Source organism: Lepidochelys olivacea (assembly GCF_965140295.1).
Source record: "Lepidochelys olivacea isolate rLepOli2 genome assembly, chromosome: 3".
NCBI lineage: Eukaryota > Metazoa > Chordata > Testudines > Cheloniidae > Lepidochelys > Lepidochelys olivacea.
The window spans coordinates 43,147,843-43,166,281 of NC_140413.1; the positions used below are offsets into that span (position 1 = coordinate 43,147,843).

General features: G+C 43.6%; 1 protein-coding gene across 1 annotated transcript in view; it reads right to left on the minus strand.

The window, feature by feature from the left end:
- The window catches only part of CSMD1 (CUB and Sushi multiple domains 1), a 2,028,540-nt gene that overhangs the window by 694,927 nt on the left and 1,315,174 nt on the right, over positions 1-18,439 (minus strand). The window contains exon 8 of the mRNA XM_084623138.1: positions 11,642-11,729. Within this exon, the coding sequence (XP_084479264.1) occupies positions 11,642-11,729 (88 nt within the window). The remainder of the gene's footprint in view (positions 1-11,641; positions 11,730-18,439) is intronic.

Genomic DNA, 18,439 nt, shown 5'->3' on the forward strand with positions numbered 1-18,439 from the left:
TATCTGGAGGAGCTTACTTCTCCACTGCATAGCAAGCTGCATGGAATGTGGAGGGAGGAGCACAAGTTGGAGGAGGGAAGATTTTGGAGATGGTACCATAAAGTCAGTGTGTGACCGGCTGTGACTAGAATGTTAGTTACAGTTGCAGCACCTCTGTAAATAGTTCTTTTTAAAAAGAGACAGTTTAGTTTAAGAAAGTTGGAAGTCCTCATGTTATTACCCAGCATGCAGTACACGAAACACCCTGTGCACCAGGCCAGCTACCTCAGCCAGCATGTGCGTGAGGAGCAGGGAGGAAGAACAGAAGAGAACATTCACATCATGAATAAGTGTGACAGAATTTGAGATTACAAGTCTTCTGTGTGGTTGCTCACACAGAGCAGAATTTAGGGCGGAATTTTATCCTGCAAATGGAACTATTTAACAATTCTGTTGAGGAATATGCAGAAAATAGAATCTAGCTCATTCTGTCATAACTCCACATGCTTCAGAGGGCTATCAGGATATAGCAAAGAATGTATTATTTGCCATTATAGCTGTCTGATATGAATCACAGGATGTAGATCTGAGTCAGAAGGTGCCATTTTTATATTGTCTCCAGAGTAGACTAGCCCCTTGGAACTTAGAGTGCATGTTTGTGAACCCCTTACTTACACTGAGGTGCAGTTACAGACAAGCAATTCCACTGACTGCTCACTACTGTGAGTAAGCGGCTCATAATAAAGACATATTAGGAGCAAAATCTTAATCCCATTGAAGTTACAGGCAAACTTCCCATTGAAATAATTGGAATCAGGATTTAGCCCTAAAAATGGCCTGAGTCTATGACTCTTACTTACATTGAATAATATCTTAGTCAGAATGCAGTCCCATTAAAACTTCAACAGCTATCATAAGTAAAAACAGAGAACCTGAACTCATGTCTTACTAAGTAAATTCAGAAGTAACTCTCACATATTTTGGGTTAAGATGGATATTTAACAGTTACAGAACATTACATTTTGTTTTTATAATGTCCATTTATCTATTTTGAAAAAAAAAAAGTCATTCTATGGAGTATTTCATGCCTGTAACAGAGCTATAGTGTTTTGATGATATTATACCCAAGAGTCAAACAAACATCTAAGAAGTGAAAGATAAAAAGACAGTTAATTATATTTATTGCAATAATCCACTGAAAATTAAAATAGCAAGGAAGATTTATTTTCCCAAAATTTCCCAATTAATATGTTCCTGTCATAAATATAAAGGGAAGGGTAAACCCCTTTAAAAACCCTCCTGGCCAGAGGAAAAATCCTCTCACCTGTAAAGGGTTAAGAAGCTAAAGGTAACTTCGCTGGCACCTGACCAAAATGACCAATGAGGAGACAAGATACTTTCAAAAGCTGGGAGGAGGGAGAGAAACAAAGGCTCTGTGTCTGTCGGTATGCTGCTTTTTGCCGGGGATAGACCAGGAATGGAGTCTTAGAACTTTTAGTAAGTAATCTAGCTAGGTATGTGTTAGATTATGATTTCTTTAAATGGCTGAGAAAAGAACTGTGCTGAATAGAATGACTATTTCTGTCTGTGTGTCTTTTTTGTAACTTAAGGTTTTGCCTAGAGGGATTCTCTATGTTTTGAATCTAATTACCCTGTAAGTTATCTACCATCCTGATTTTACAGAGGTGATTCCTTTACTTCTATTTACTTCTATTTCTATTAAAAGTCTTCTTGTAAGAAAACTGAATGCTTTTTCATTGTTCTCAGATCCAAGGGTTTGGGTCTGTGGTCACCTATGCAAATTGGTGAGGATTTTTACAAACCTTTCCCAGGAAGTGGGGTGCAAGGGTTGGGAGGATTTTGGGGGGAAAGACATGTCCAAACTACGTTTCCCAGTAAACCCAGTTAGAGTTTGGTGGTGGCAGTGGATATTCCAAGGACAAAGGATAAAATTAATTTGTACCTTGGGGAAGTTTTAACCTAAGCTGTTAAAAGTAAGCTTAGGAGGTTTTCATGCAGGTCCCCACATCTGTACCCTAGAGTTCAGAGTGGGGGAGGAAGCTTGACAGTCCCAATGCAACACCTTAGATATACTTTTCAAATGAAGTTCTTTTCTTTGTTTTATAGGCTTAAATATGAAAATGATCAGAAAAATGTGTACATAAAAAGTTAAACATTTTAAAAAGTGTTTAAAATGTGTCCCCAAAGAGCAGCAAAATCTGTGATAGGTTTAGATTAGCTTATACCACATTAACCCCAGGTGTCAGTGATATTTAGTAACCGTACCTGTCCTGCAGACATAACATAATCAGGGTGCAATTGCGCATGCCTGTGCAGGAGGTTTGGAGATTGTGGTACATTAGCAAACTAGTTCAGTAGCGCTTTTACCATGACACATGGCTGTGTGTGTGCATTAGGCTTATGAAATCAAAAGCAATTGTTGTTGTGATGGGGCAACCATTATTTTAATACCAGCCTCAAAGAAAATGAACACAATTTGCAAACATAGGCCTTGATACTGCAAGAGACATGTTTAACTTCACCCAAGTGGATGAAATCCTGGCTCTATTGAGGTCATGGCAAAAGTCCCATTGAAATCCTGGCTCTGCTGAAGTCACCCTATGAGCAGTCGCTGCTGAAGTCAGCGGGACTACTCAGAGGATGTAATATAAGGAATATGAATAAATCCTTGAAGTACTGACAGTTAATTTACAGTTTTAGAACCTTACATTTCTTAATGGACTTCAGGAAGTTAGTGTTTTGTTTTTTTAAACAGGAACTTGTTGTTCTCCAAGTATTCAATGGAATTTTTCTGAAAGGGAAAGGAATTCCCCAGCAGAACAGGTGGAATTTTAATGCTACAAACCTTTTGCTTCAGAAATTAATACACATAATTGTCTTGTTTTGGTAGAAACATGTGGATTACATAATATTAGTTTCTTTGGTTGATTAAATCTCAAAAATCATGGCCAATTCATTTAACATATTGTCTTAAAAATGTCAAGCCTACATCTTGATACGATGTATATTTTTAACTAATAGTTTCCAACATTTGTTTATTTTAAATCTAAATCCTCACAATTCCATGTAATGAATAAATGAGATAAGGTAGAAATTTTCCCTTAAAGGAACAAACAGTGTGCTGTCAACATTATTTGATATAAATACAGTGTAATGATAGGAGACTGACATTTCATTTGACTGACGTAAGTTGACCATGACTTTAGAGATGTCTTGAAGTTCGGGAGTATCAACAAGCCTATATTTCAACCATGGTAAGAACAAGAAGTCTCTTGTTTTTCTACTACTACTCAAATTAATTTACCAATGGTGGGTGCTGTGTGCATTATTTTTTTATTTCCTGGACATTGAGATCTCTCTCTATCTAAAATACTTTTAAAGCTTCCAACATGATCCTCTACTTCCTGTCCTTTTCCTACTGCTCATTCCCTCCCCAGGTACAACAGGCACTATTTTAAGACCAAGGTATTATTCACATTGGTCTTTTCTAAATTCCTTGAAATAAAATACATTTCAGATGTCAAGTCCCAGATTGGGTCCCTAACTAAATTGCAAATGCATGTCTAGACCGGCAAGTAATAGTTAGCAGACACTTTAATTAGTAAAATCTAATAGTTTTTTTTACAATTTTAACAATTTTAACCTAATTGTTTATCAGTTAAGCTACGAAATTTTGATACAAAACTGGCCCTAAACATGTGTTCAGTGTGTACTAGGTCTTTGGAGTAGTGTTTGTCTTTTCTTAATCTCGTTCACCCAACATCTTGAAAGAAGAAAAGCAGGGGTCCATATTATCCTAGTTTATGAAACTCTCCCCTCTGAATTGAGGCAACACAAATAACCCTTCAAATGAATCACTTCTGACCTGTTCAGCTGCCGAACCTTCCTACACTCATACACAACGTGGATCACAATAGCCTGCAGGAGGATTTCATGCCTTATATTAGTCAGGGTACCACAAAAACTAGACATGACCTCCTTTGAATACTGTCTAGAGGAGAAACATGCATATATATTGATAGCGGTCCTGACCTAAACTTCTTACACTGTTCACATATTTCAATTAGCCTTTATCCATCTAAAAGGAAAATTATACAGGGAATAATATAGGGCAGTTTCTTTGTTCAATAACTCATAGCACTAATAAGCATTGAGGTGTTAAAGAACTGTTGAAACACTTTTGACTATAGGGATTGATTAGCAAGGCAAATTGGACTATTTAGATGAAAGTAATAAAACAATGTATATTTGCAGTTCCAATACATCAATTAGGCAATATATTAAAAAAGAAGTACTGAAAAAGACAGTTACCTTTTCCATAACTGGTGTTCTTCAGGATGTGTTGATTATGTCCATTCCATATTAGGTGTGTGTGCTTGCCACATGCACTGGTGCTGGAAGCTTTTCCCTCAGCAGTATCCGTAGGGGACCAGCTATGGCGCCCCTTGGAGTACCACCTGCATGGTGCAGTATAAAGGTGCCACTGGCTCCCCACCCCCTCAGTTCCTTCTTGCCAGAAACTCCAACAGTGGGGAAGGAGGGCAGGTCATGGGAATGGACATGAGCAACACATCCTGAAGAACACCAGTTACGGAAAAGGTAACTGTCTTTTCTTCTTCAAGTGCTTGCTCCATTCCATATTAGGTGACTCCCAAGCAGTACCCCTGGAGGTGGGTAGGAGTTCACGAACGTGTATATTGCAACACAGCTCTGGCGAACCTAGTGTAGTCTCTGGGCTGCTAAGTGATGGCATAATGCACCGTGAGCGTGTGGACAGAGGACCACGTAGTGGCTTTACAGATGTCTTGGATAGGGATATGTGCCAGGAAGGCCACCGAAGATGCCTGAGCACTAGTCGTCTGGGCTCTGACAATCGGCGGCGGCGGGACCCCCGCCAGGTCATAACAGGTCCTTATGCAAGAGGTGATCCAATTGGAAATCCTCTGCAAAGACACTGGAAGGCCCTTCATCCTATCTGCTGTAGCGATGAAGAGCTGAGTTGATTCATGGAAAGGCTTGGTACCTTCTAGGTAAAAAGCCAAGGCCCTTCAGACGTCCAGCATGTGAAGAAACCTCTCTTCACTGGTCTTGTGTGGTTTGGGACAGAACACCGGGAGGAAGATGTCCTGGTTCATATGGAAGGTAGACACCACTTTCAGCAGGAAGGCCGGGTGGGCCACAGCTAAACTTTGTCTTCGTAGAAGACTGTGTAGGGCGGTTCTGAGGTCTAGGCTTTAATCTCGTCTCATCACTGTCACCACCACCAGGAAAGCAACTTTTCATGACAGGTGGGAAAGGGAGCAGGAGCCCAGTGTCTCAAAGGGTGGGCCCATGAGCCTAGAGAGGACCAAGTTAAAATCCTACTGCGGGACAGGGGTCTGTACCTGTGGGAATAGTCTCTCGAGCCCTCTCAAGAATCTAACTTTCATGTCATGGGAAAACACTGTCTGGCCTTGGATCAGTGAGTGAAAAGCAGATATGGCCATGAGAGGCACTCTAATGGAAGAGTGTGCCAGGCCCTAGTTCCTCAAATGAAGCAGGTAGTCTAAGACAGACTGTATGGAAGAGCGCAAGGGAGAGATGCCACCCAGTGTGAGAACCTCATCCACTTGGCCAGGTAAGTCAGTCTGGTTGAGAGCTTCCTACTTTCCAGAAGGATCTGTTGGACCTCCTCTGAACAGGTCTGCTCCAGGTTCAGCCACGCAGCATCCATGCCAAGAGGTGGAGGGATGCAAGGTTGGGGGTGTAAGAGCCGAGCGTGGTTCTGTGACAACAGGTCCGGTTGGTTGGGCAGGGGCCAAGGAAGAGCCACTGTTCATGAGAATGCCGGGCTAGTTCTGGCAAGGCCGTGCCGGGGCAATCATGATGACCTGCACCCTGTCTCTCTATCTTTCCCAGGACCTTGGTGATGAGTGAAATTAGAGGGAATGTGTACATCAGGCTCTCCAACCACGACATGAGGAAGGCATTGGAGAGGGAGTCCTTGCCCAGAACAAAACCAATGACATTTTCAGTTTTGCCTGGTGGCGAACAGGTCCACTTGGAGTTTCCCACCTCTGAAAGATCATGTACTACTTCCAGGTGGAGCGACCACTCATGGTGAGAGGAGAAGGCCCTGCTGAGGTGATTTGCTAGCATGCTCTTGATGCCAGGGAGGAGACAAGCCTCCAGGTGGATCTCGTGGTCGATGCAGAAGTTCCAGAGATAGAGTGCCTCTTGGCAGAGAGCCAACAAGCATGCTCCCACTTGCCTGTTGATGTAGACCATCGAGGCTGTGTTGTCCATTAGGTCTCTCACCACCTTTCCCGATAGGTGGGGCAGGAAGACCCCACATGCCAAGCAGACCGCTCTGAGTTCTTTGATGTTTATGTATAGTGCCATCTCCTCTGGGGACCACATACCCGAGGTCTGGAGATCTCCAAGGTGCACATCCCAGCTGAGGTCTGAGATGTCTGATAATAACTCAACAGAGTGAGGAGGGTTGTTGAACAGAACTCCCTCTAGGACTGTCTAACGATCGGTCCACCATCAAAACGAGGTGAGTATCACCAGGGGGATGGTAATGATCTTTTCCAGGTAATCCCTGGAATGGGAATAGACCGTCGCCAGCCATTGCTGCAGGTGCTGCATCTGGAGCCTGGCATGGTGACAACGTATGTGCAAGGGTCCTGCACTTAGGACGGAAGAATCCAATGCACCGCTACAGACTAGGGGCCGAATGGCTAGGCAGCAGTTCTGCGGAAAAGGACCTAGGAGTGACAGTGGATGAGAAGCTGGATATGAGTCAGCAGTGTGCCTTTGTTGCCAAGAAGGCCAATGGCATTTTGGGATGTATAAGTAGGGGTATAGCGAGCAGATCGAGGGACGTGATCGTTCCCCTCTATTCAACATTGGTGAGGCCTCATCTGGAGTACTGTGTCCAGTTTTGGGCCCCACACTACAAGAAGGATGTGGATAAATTGGAGAGAGTCCAGCGAAGGGCAACAAAAATGATTAGGGGTCTAGAACACATGACTTATGAGGAGAGGCTGAGGGAGCTGGGATTGTTTAGTCTGCAGGAGAGAAGAATGAGGGGGGATTTGATAGCTGCTTTCATCTACCTGAAAGGGGGTTCCAAAGAGGATGGCTCTAGACTGTTCTCAATGGTAGCAGATGACAGAACGAGGAGTAATGGTCTCAAGTTGCAGCGGGGGAGGTTTAGATTGGATATTAGGAAAAACTTTTTCACTAGGAGGGTGGTGAAACACTGGAATGCGTTACCTAGGGAGGTGGTAGAATCTCCTTCCTTAGAGGTTTTTAAGGTCAGGCTTGACAAAGCCCTGGCTGGGATGATTTAACTGGGAATTGGTCCTGCTTCGAGCAGGGGGTTGGACTAGATGACCTTCTGGGGTCCCTTCCAACCCTGATATTCTATGATTTTAAGTTGCCACGTGGTCCAGCAGATGCAGGTAGACCCTGGCTGTAGTCGGGGGAACGTGGACACCTCCCTGATAAGGTCTGACAATGTCCAAAACCTTCCTAATGGCAGGAACACTCTCGCACAGATCGAGTCAAGCACCACCCCGATGAATTCTATACTTTGCACTGGAACTAATGTAGACTTTCTGTCATTCACCAATAGGCCCAGAGAGCAGCACGTGGCTTGCAGTACCGCAACATCCTTTTGGATCTGAGACCTGGAGCTGCCCTTTACCAGCCAGTGATCAAGGCACGGATATATCTGGATACCCTGGTGCCTGAGGAAGCTGCCACCACCGACATGCAGTGTGTAAATGTCTTTGGTGCTGTTGCCGGGCCAAATGGGAAGACCGTATATTAATAGTGGCCAATAGGAGCATGAATCGAAGAAAACACCCATGTCCTTGGAAGATCGTTATGTGGAAGTATGTGTCCTTTAGGTCAAGGACAGCATACCAGTATCTCAGATCCAGGGAGGGGTTGATATAGGCCAGGGAGACGATGTGGAACTTTAGCTTTTTTAGGTACTTGTTGAGGTCTCGCAGGTCCAGAATGGGACTTAGTCTGCCCTTGGCCTTTGAGATTAAAAAAGTATTGGGAATAAAACACGCTGTTCCTGCACTTGAGAGGAACTTCCTCCACTGCTCACAACTGCAGCAACCCTTGAACCTCCTGCACGAGAGATTCTCATGAGAAGGATCCCTGAAGAGGGACGGAGAAGGGGGCTGGGGAGGGGTAGAAAGAAACTGGAGGGTATAGCCCTGCGCCACTGTATTCAGAACCCAGACATATGAGGTTATAGTGGTCCATGCAGGGAGAAAAAGGGAAAGGCGGTTGGAAAAAAACTGGGGAAGATGGATCTGGGGAATAGGCTGGTAGGTTTCCCTCAAGCGCAGCCTCAGCATGGTCACTTGGTTTCTTGTTTATTTCAGATGGATCCCGACTGAGCGGGGGATGAAGGAGGATGCCTTGGTCAGCGTTTATAGCCCTTGGCCTTCTTATGAGGCGGGTTCTGCCAAGGATGGCTCCCTGGTCCCTGAGGCTGTTGCAGTTTGAACCACTTATGTGCTGGGCCTGGGACGTACAGCCCCAGAGTTTTCCAGGTGGTATAGGAGTCCTTTAAACCGTGCAGCTTGATATCAGTCTGTTCTGCAAATAGGGCCTGGATGTTGAAGGGAAGGTCCTGTATCGATTGCTGAGCCTCGGCGGACAAGCCCAAGAAGAGCAGCCAGGAAGCTCGCCGCATAGAGATGGCAGAGGCCATGGTGCGAGCTGCAGAGTCTGTTGCATCTGAAGCTGCCTGGAGGGCTGCTCTGGCTACCGCTATACCCTCCTCAACGATCGCCTGAAATTCCTTCCTGGATCCTTTGGGGAGCAAAGCCTCTAACTTTGCCATGGCCTGCCGCATGTTGTAATCATAGAGGCCAAGGAGGGCTTGGTCATTGGCCACTGTCAATTGCAGGCTGGAAGATGAATAAACTTGGCGTCCAAAAAAATCCAGCCTCCTTGAGTCTTTGTTTTTGGGGGTCGCCCCGGGTTGACCTTGCCTCTCTCTGTGGTTAAGTGCCTCAACCACCAGGGAATTGGGGGCCAGGTGAGAATATAAATACCCATGCCTCTTGGTTGGCAAAAAGTAATTGTGCTTGACCCTTTTGGAGATGGGGGCAAGGAGGGAGTCTGCCAAAAGGCAGTGGTAATCTTTGATACCTCCTCATGAAGGGGTAAAGTCATCTTGGCAGGAGCCAAGGAGCAGAGGATGTCAAACAGGGAGTCCGAGGTCTCCCTCAACTCCTTAGCCTGAAGCCCCAGGTTAGATGTGACCCTCTTCAATAGTTCCTGCTGTGCCTTAGCACCATCCTGAGGAACTGGGTGAGGGGGCTCTGTGATAGCCTTGTTTGGTGATGACGAGGATGATGCTGGTACTGCGGGAGCTTCAACGTCCATTAGTGGTCCAGCAGGCTGTTCCCCTGGGTCCTCCTGGACCTATGGGATCCTTCCCCCCAAGTCTCAGGCACTGGAGGGGATCAGAATGTTGAGGCTGCTGGCCTGTCTGAGGTTCCTGACTCTGAGCGGGCAGCCTGGGAAGGCTGGGTGAACCCACAGGGGTTCCATGGGCACCATGGTGCCAACCACTGTGCCTGGGGCCATAGGACAGGTTTCAGTGCTGATGATGTATGTGGCACTGCAGGCACCAGAGGCTGCCCCACAGTTAGGGAACCCTGCTCCATGCCAGAGCTATGGCCAGAGCAGTCGCTACCCAGCAACCAGGATTGACAAACTCTTGGCTGGGATGATTTAGTTGGGGATTGGTCCTGCTTTCAGCAGGTGATTGGACTAGATGACCTCCTGAGGTCTCTTCCAACCCCAATCTTATATGATTCTATGACTGGGCAGAGCAACAGCTCTTATCTGACTAGTACCAGTCACTGCTCCTAGAGGTAAATCTGTCCGAATGGGTCGGACGTCTTGGTTGAGGGCCTCAGGGACTGATAGTGTTTGGTGGATCAGCATCAGAAACCCGGCGATCTATGCCTTACACTACCCGACCGGTAATGGGACATTGAGCGGGACCAGGAGTGATCACAAGCCGGTTTCCGGGAGGAATGTCCCAAACATGGTGGTCCCCGTCTTGGATACCAATGACAACAGTCAGGTGACCAGTGGCTTCAGTCCCCCAGTCGGTCCCGGGATCTGTACTGAGCTCTCAGCAACGCGAGGGGTCAGTCTTGGTGATCCTGCCGGGAGGCGCCTGCCCCTGTGGGTCTGCGCCAGGCTACTGGTGAGATACTCCTTGAATCCCGCTGTCGGTGCACAAGGTCTGGGGACTGAACAGGGCTCTGCTGAGCCTGCCTCTCTGGCTCTGAGGCATGACAGCTTCAGGAAGGTGAGTGGTGGCGGGACATCCCACAATATGGGGAACTGTTTAAATGATTTAATTGGGGATCGGTCCTGCTTTGAGCAGGGAGTTGGACTAGATGACCTCCTAAGGTCCCTTCCAACCCTGATATTCTATGATTCTATGGTGTCGCTGAGGCAGAGACATATGTTGAGGTCCCAAGGCAAGACTGGGGTACCACCGGAGCCAGTGTGGGTGACACCAGAAGAATCAGGATCTCCTCAGCTGCCTGTAGGACTTCAGACTTCAACGGCACCTGAAGCTGATGGAAGCCTGTACCGCTATCTGGAGTCGCAGGCAATCTATGGGATGGACTGCACTGCTCAACTTGAGCTGGGGCCCGACTTCCTGAAGAGGGCATTGAGCTGCCCACCATGGGTCTTGGCTCACCCTCAGCCTTCTCCTTTCCCTTAAAGGCAGTAGGAGATCTCCCATCCCTGTCTTCTTAGGCTTCTTGACTGGAGCCGCAGAGCGGGATTGGTGCTGGCTTGTGGACAGCACCAACTGAGCACTGTGCACTGACACTGCGGGGCTCAGTGCCAAGTCGGACTGTTGCTCCAATGCTGGGGTGAGTGCTGACTCTATCAGGAGTGCTTTAAGGCGATTGTCCCGCTCCTTTTTCATCCTGGGTTTGAAGGACGTACAAAGACGACATTTGTTGCTTATGTTCCCTTCGCCCAAGCACCTTAGGCAGCTACTATGTGGATCACTGATGGTCTTCAGCTGTTTGCAATGATCAAAGGCTTAAAGCCTGGGAGCGAGGACATGCCCCATCCCCAGACTAAGTTCCGTTTAGGACTAATGAAGACTTTAGGAACTACTACTAAGGAAAACTAATTCAACTTCTAACTACATTCAACTATATTACAGAATTTACAAAGTTCGCAAGAACAGAGAATAAAACAATGCTAGCCGAAGCAGAAGATGTTCCAGCACCATCACTGGCAGCAAGAAGGAACTGAGGGTTCCATGTGGCCCCCACTCCAGAAGGTGCCAGAGCTGGTCCCCTACAGATATTGCTGAGGGAAAAATTTCCGGTACCGGTGCATGTGGCGAGCACACACACCTAACATGGAATGGACATGAGCAAGCACTCGAAGAACATTAAAATCTAATTACTGAAAGCACAGTGAGCCACAATATATAAAATAAGATAGCCAACATGTTTGTTTCCACCATATCAGAATTTTTCAATCTATAGTATTCCACAAAATGGTAACAATGAGTAACACAACTATAACTGGCACCTAAAAGCCCCTTCCACTTCAACACACATGCAGTTCCTACCTGAAGTCAGAGCCTGCCCTCTTCCCATTCTCAGGAATTCCAGGATCAGGACACATGTCAGATGTGACTGCATCCCCACCTTGACTCACTGCAGTTAGAATTAAAAAAGAAGAAGGAGAAACAAAAAGAACAGTTAGTCTTAAAACTAAGTAAATGATTCTTCAGCCATCCACACTTCAAGTTCTACAAGAGGAACATTATCTATATGCTCAATATATTTTCAGGACGGTAATACAAATAAAGACAACAAACTGCATCTTAATATACATTTGTTTCATAGATTCCCAGGCCAGAAGGGCCCATTGTGATAATCTAGCCTGCCTTCCGTATAACATAGGCCAAAGAACCTCCCCAAAATAATTCCTAAAGCTTGTATTTTAGAAAACATCCAATCTTGATTTATAAATTGTCTGTGACCGATAATCCACCACAACCCATGATAAATTGTTCCAATGATTAATTACTCTCACCATTAAAAATATACACAGTATTCCTGGTCTGAATTTGGATGGCGTCAATGTCCAGCCATTGGATTGTGTTATACCTTTCTCTGCTAGACTGAGGAGCCCATATTTTTCCTCATGTAGGTACTTATAGACCAGGGGTACCCAGACTTGGTTCACGGCTTGTTCAGGGTAAGCCCCTGGTGGGCCGCAAGATGGTTTACCTGGACGTCCACAGGTACAGCTGCTTGCAGCTCCCAATGGCCACGGTTCACTGTTCCCAGCCAATGGGAGCTGCAGGAAGCGGCGCAGGCTGGGCCACCACTTCCAGGATCGGCAAACCGTGGCCACTGGGAGCTACAAGAGGTCATACCTGTGGACGCTCAGGTAAGCAAAGTATCTCACGGCCAGCCAGGGTCTTACCCTGAACAAGCCATGAACCAAGTTTGGGAACCCCTGTTATAGACCAATCAAGTTGCTCCTTAAGCTTTTTTGTTAGGTAAATAGATTTTGCTTCTTGAGTCTAGGCATGTTTTCTAATCTTTTAATCATTCTTGTGGCTTTTCTCTGAACCCTCTCTAATTTATCAATATCCTTCTTCAATTGCAGAAACCAGAAATGGACACAGTATTCCATCAACAGTTGCCCCAAATCTAAATACAGAAATAAAATAACCTCTTGACTCGTACTAGAAATTCCCTGTTCATGCATCCAAGGATAATGCCAGAGTGTTGCATTATCCATCATGAGCCCCAAATCTTTTTCAGGGTACTTCTTCCAGGCTAGAGTCACCCATCTTTTAAGTAGGGCTTACAGTCTTTGTTCTAGATGTATACATTTAGCCATATTAAAATGCATATTATTTGCATGAGGCCAGCATACCAAGAAATCCAGATCACTCTGAATCAGTGACATATCCTCATTATTTACTGCTCCCCCGATTTGTGTGTCATCTGCAAACTTATCAGTGTTTTTAAGTTTTCCATCCAGTTAATTAATAAAAAAGTTAAAGGACCAAGAACCAATCCCAGTAGGACCCCACTAGAAACACATGTGTTCAGTGGAATAGTATATTGATTTACTCCTGGCCAACTCAGGAATATGTGAAAGCGCTAAGGCAGCTTGAAGTCTCCATTGTGCCCTTTCCCCCACATCAGGTAGAGTAGAGTCTGTATTCTCCCCTCACACACACCCACACAGCTGTTACAGACAAATTTGTATAAAGTTATGGTCCTCACAGAACTAAGACTCTGATTTTACTTGTAAAGTGTGTGATTATGTTTTTATCTTCTATCTAGAAAGTGGTAACTCTTAGTTATTTATGTAATATGCTTAAATATTATATTGATTACAAATATACAGATAATGGCATACAAAATACCTTTACAGTTTATGGCCCTCACAAAAATGAATATAAATACATTCAGTCTCTCTCTCTCTCTCTCTGTCTGTCACATACACACACCTTCCGTTTCTTCTTTGCTTCCCTCCATGAAGGATAGAGGAAGAAAAAAAACATGTCATCTTCAGAATCTCTGAAAACCCTTTAAGGATAAGGTAGTACTCTCTTCCTGAATACAGAAAGTGTAGTTAGTTGGAATGTTTTAGCAGCACAGACTGAATTAGACAGGCCTGAGTAGATTACAGATGACAGAAGACAGCACTGCGATTGAGAGGTGATGGGAGATTAGATGTAAATTTCTCAAGCAGTGATAGGCTTTTGAATGGAATAAGGTGACATAGAGGAAGCATGGTGACAAACAGGTTATGTACAATCAGAAGATAAGAGCTATAAATCCTGACTGACTGTTCCAGCAGAATCATGGGCAATTAATTTATGTGAAAGCTAAAGCTTTATACAAGATGAGAAATACTCATGGAAATCAATTCATATAAAAAAGGCATTGCAGTGCTACAAAAATACAGCTAAGTAAAAAGCTCTTGTAAGTGCAGAATTGCTTGCCTCAAGTATAGCTTCCTCCTGAAACTGATAAAATTGCAATAATTATGGCACATTTAAACGTCTGAATCACCTCCATTCTTGTCTCAGAGATGCAATGATTTTAAAGATATAGAAAATAGCAACACCCACCAGCCTATCAGAGTTAAAAACTGTATTTATCTCCTTTCTCTGTCTCTGATACAGTATATTGTCTGTTCCAAAAATGTTCAAAATCAGCTGATGAAAGATTATCATAATGTGAGAGATGTATTTCCGGATACAGCTAAAAAAAATGAACATTCTAGCTATGAAACATAACAGTAACTTAAAGGAAGTTCCTTCCTGGTATATTGTGACATAAATCAAATTGTTATGAGTAAAAATCCAATTCTGGAGCTTCTGACTCACAGTATTTCCATATTAGTGTATGCAACGTGAACATTTTCTCTATCCAAGGTGATGATCAAGGAAACATTTCCAGGCTAAGAGCCTGATCCTCCAGTAGTTAATGTATACAAATAAGTCTTATTAAATAGTACTACTTACGTGAATATGAATTATTTCATTTCTGCACTGTGATTAAGAATGAGACAAACTAGTGTATAAACAAAAATATTTATTCTTAGAGTTCAATTTTGCTAGCTACATTTATTCTTCCAGAAGAGTTCATCTCTAAATATATACAAAAAGTTTGTTACAAGAGTCAATTTTAAAGCATGGTTATAGTCAGAAAACTACCCTTGCTAAACTAACCACTTCCTGTTGCATATATGCTTCTAACAATATCTAATCTTCTTATATTTCCTCAGGTTTCTGACAAAGTCAAGTATTTACTACTGTCATAAGAACAGCCCTACTGGGTCAAACCAAAGGTCCATCTAGCCCAGGATTCTGTCTTCTGACAGTGGCCAATGCCAGGTGCCCCAGAGCGAATGAACAGAACAGGGAATCACCAAGTGATCCATTCCCAATTGCCCATTCCCAGCTTCTGGCAAGCACAAACGTGTCATTATAGCTATGTTAGAGTAAGCTGGATTCTATTCTGTCCCACACATCCTCAACACAACAGGCAAACAAATTCTGATTCCACAGTGTTAATGCTGAGAGCAAAGCAGAAATCTTTATTTTCAGATATAAGGTTTAGCAACCAGGAAAAAAAAACACAAAAACAAAAAAAAACCCTGACCAAAAATGTTTTCATTTGTCAAGGCTGCAAATTTGACAGAGCTATTTTTCAAGAGTAAGAACTAGGAAACCTCAAGATAGTATTTTCAGTCACTTTAAACCTTTATCATAAGCACCCTTACAACAACAGGAGCAACTCTGCCTGTGGCATGGTGGTTTAAGTTTGAGTTCAGAGGTCCGTAATTATGGAGAATCTTTTGTACTTTCCACTGAGGACTAATTTGGAGCAGTGTGTTGAAATAAGCAAGTTAAACATAATTTTTAAAAAAGCTGGAAATTTTACTCCAAGTAATTTCATTGTTCAAAATGGTTTTACTGTATATCATCTCCACAAAGTGGCTTGATTTTCCTCATAAAAACGGCTGTACTGGGTCAGACCAATGGTCCATCTAGCCCAATATTCTGTCTTCCAACAGTGGCCAATGCCAGATGCTTCAAAGGGAATGAACAGAACAGGGAAATCCCCCATCCTCCAGTGATCCACTCCCCCCTTCTCCAGTCCCAGCATTTGGTAGTCAGAGGCATAGAACACCCAGAACATTGGGTTGCATTCCTGATCATCTTGGCTAATATCCACCAATGGACTTATTCTCCATGAACTTATCTAATTCTTTTTGAACCCAGTTATTCTTTTGACCTTCACAACATCCCCTGGCAATGAGTTCCGCAGGTTGACTGTGCGTCATGTGAAGAAGTACTTCCTTTTGTTAGTTTTAAATCTGCTGCCTATTAATTTCATTGGGTGACCCCACTTCTTGTGCTATGTGAAAGGGTAAATAGTACTTCCTTGTTCATTTTCTCACACCATTCATGATTCATATCCCACACCCCTCAGCTGTCTCTCTTCCCAGCTGAACAGTCCCAGTCTTTTTAATCTCTCCTCGTGTGGATACTGTTCCATACTCTTACTCATTTTCGTTGCTCCTCTCTGTACCTTTTCCATTTCTTTTATATATATATATAGATGGGGGTGACCAGAACTTCACACAGTATTCAAGGTGTGGATGTATCATTGATTTATACAGTGGCCAAGCATGTTTCAATGCAAAACCTGATGTTCCTGCACAAGAAATTTATAACTTTTTAAATATCTGATTTTTCTCTGGAAAATACTATCACATTTTTAGTGAAAATTTGCCTGTTTTCACTTTCAAATGAGCCTGGTTCAAAGATGAATACCACAAGTCAACAGGTTCACAGTGTCTCCATACAGATGGCTTTTGACTTATTCAGGTACTATGGGATTTGGATGTTCTAGTGAAAGAACCGCTGCTTAATCAATTAAAATGGAACTTTCCCTAACCCCCAAATGAATGTTCTTCACAAGAGAAGTATTTCAGAATTTTCCTCTTCACCACAGCCCTTTCTCCTCACATTTACAGGTACTTTTATGAGAGGGGGGATCCAGGCCAGTGTTCATCCAGAAGTGTACTGCTCCTTTAAATATGGCAAGGATCATACCTCTAGGATCTACCACATCTTGCAGTACAGGATTTGTTAAACATGGTCCAAGCTCTTACTTTGTGTTTTCCACTAGGGAAGATCAAACATCTTGATCTTGTTACAGTCTATAGAGGCATGATATGTTGTCATAACAAAATAACTCCTGTTCCTTGCACAAGACAAGCTTGTCTGATCTTACCTTTTCAGGTTGTTGGTGGGGGGAAGGGGAGAACAAATTGCTCAACTTAAATCAAGCCATTGATTACCTTCAGTAGTTTAGATGTCTTGAAGGTTCTCTATAAATGTTTAATATTCAGATGTACTACAAGTCTTTTGCTTGTTAACATTGTGGTATTTACCCAGAATTTGCCCTTTATCAACACTTCTCTCCATTTTCCAATAATTATTTCTTTGGCATCAAGATTTTTGACCTCACTTGTACTGAAAACTTTTGAAAGACATACAAGTGGACCCAACTAAGAGTTTCTTATCTCCCCCCACAATCATTGGGGACACCACCACTATCCTCCCTGAAACAGAAATCTAACATGGTCATCATCTTCATCTATGACATCTCTCTAGAACCTCACATCCAGGCTATGTCTAAATCTTGCTTATTGTTTTTTGCATCAGAAGATATGGCCTTTTCTATTCAGCCACATGGCTAAAACTGTTATCATCTCACATCTTGATTACCACAATATGTTTTTATTTGGCCTTGATAAATGAGTCTTGTCTCACTTACATCCATTCAGAATATTGCTGCAAAGATCATTCTCTTAACCTGTTTATGTCATCTGTCTCTTAACATTCCTCCACCAGTTTCCCCTTCTCTATTACATCAAACATCAGATGCTAGTTTTCACTTTCAAAGCCTTTCAGGGCCTAATCCCATTCTAGCTAGCATCTCTCAATCAGTATCAAAATGTTGACCCCCCAACCTCCCATTGATCCATGATGCCAGTCTCCATCACCTCTTGTTAAATGTTTCAAACAGACACCTTTGTCCTTTTTCCCATGATGCCCCTCACAGTTAGACTCATAGACTCATAGATATTAAGGTCAGAAGGGACCATTATGATCATCTAGTCTGAGCTCCTGCACAATGCAGGCCACAGAATCTCACCCACCCACTCCTGCAATAAACCTCTCACCTATGTCTGAGCTATTGAAGTCCTCAAATCATGGTTTAAAGACTTCAAGGTGCAAATAATCCTCCAGCAAGTGATCCATTCCCCATGCTACAGAGGAAGGCGAAAAACCTCCAGGGCGTCTTCCAATCTGCCCTGGACGAAAATTCCTTCCCAACCCCAAATATGGGGATGAGCTGAACCCTGAGCATGTGCACAAGACTCACCAGCCAAATACCCAGGAAAGAATTCTCTGTAGTAACTCAGATCCCACCCATCTAACATCCCATCACAGGCCATTGGGCCTATTTACCATGAAAAGTTAAAGATCAATTAATTGCCAAAATCATGTTATCCCATCATACCATCTCCTCCATAAACTTGTCGAGTTTAATCTTGAAGCTAGATAGGTCTTTTGCCCCCACTGCTTCCCTTGGAAGGCTATTCCAGAACTTCACTCCTCTGATGGTTAGAAACCTTCATCTAATTTCAAGTCTAAACTTCCTGATGGCCAATTTATATCCATTTGTTCTTGTGTCCACATTGGTACTGAGCTTAAATAATTCCTTTCCCTCTCTGGTATTTATCCCTCTGATATATTTATAGAGAGCAATCATTCTCCCCTCAACCTTCTTTTGGTTAGGCTAAACAAGCC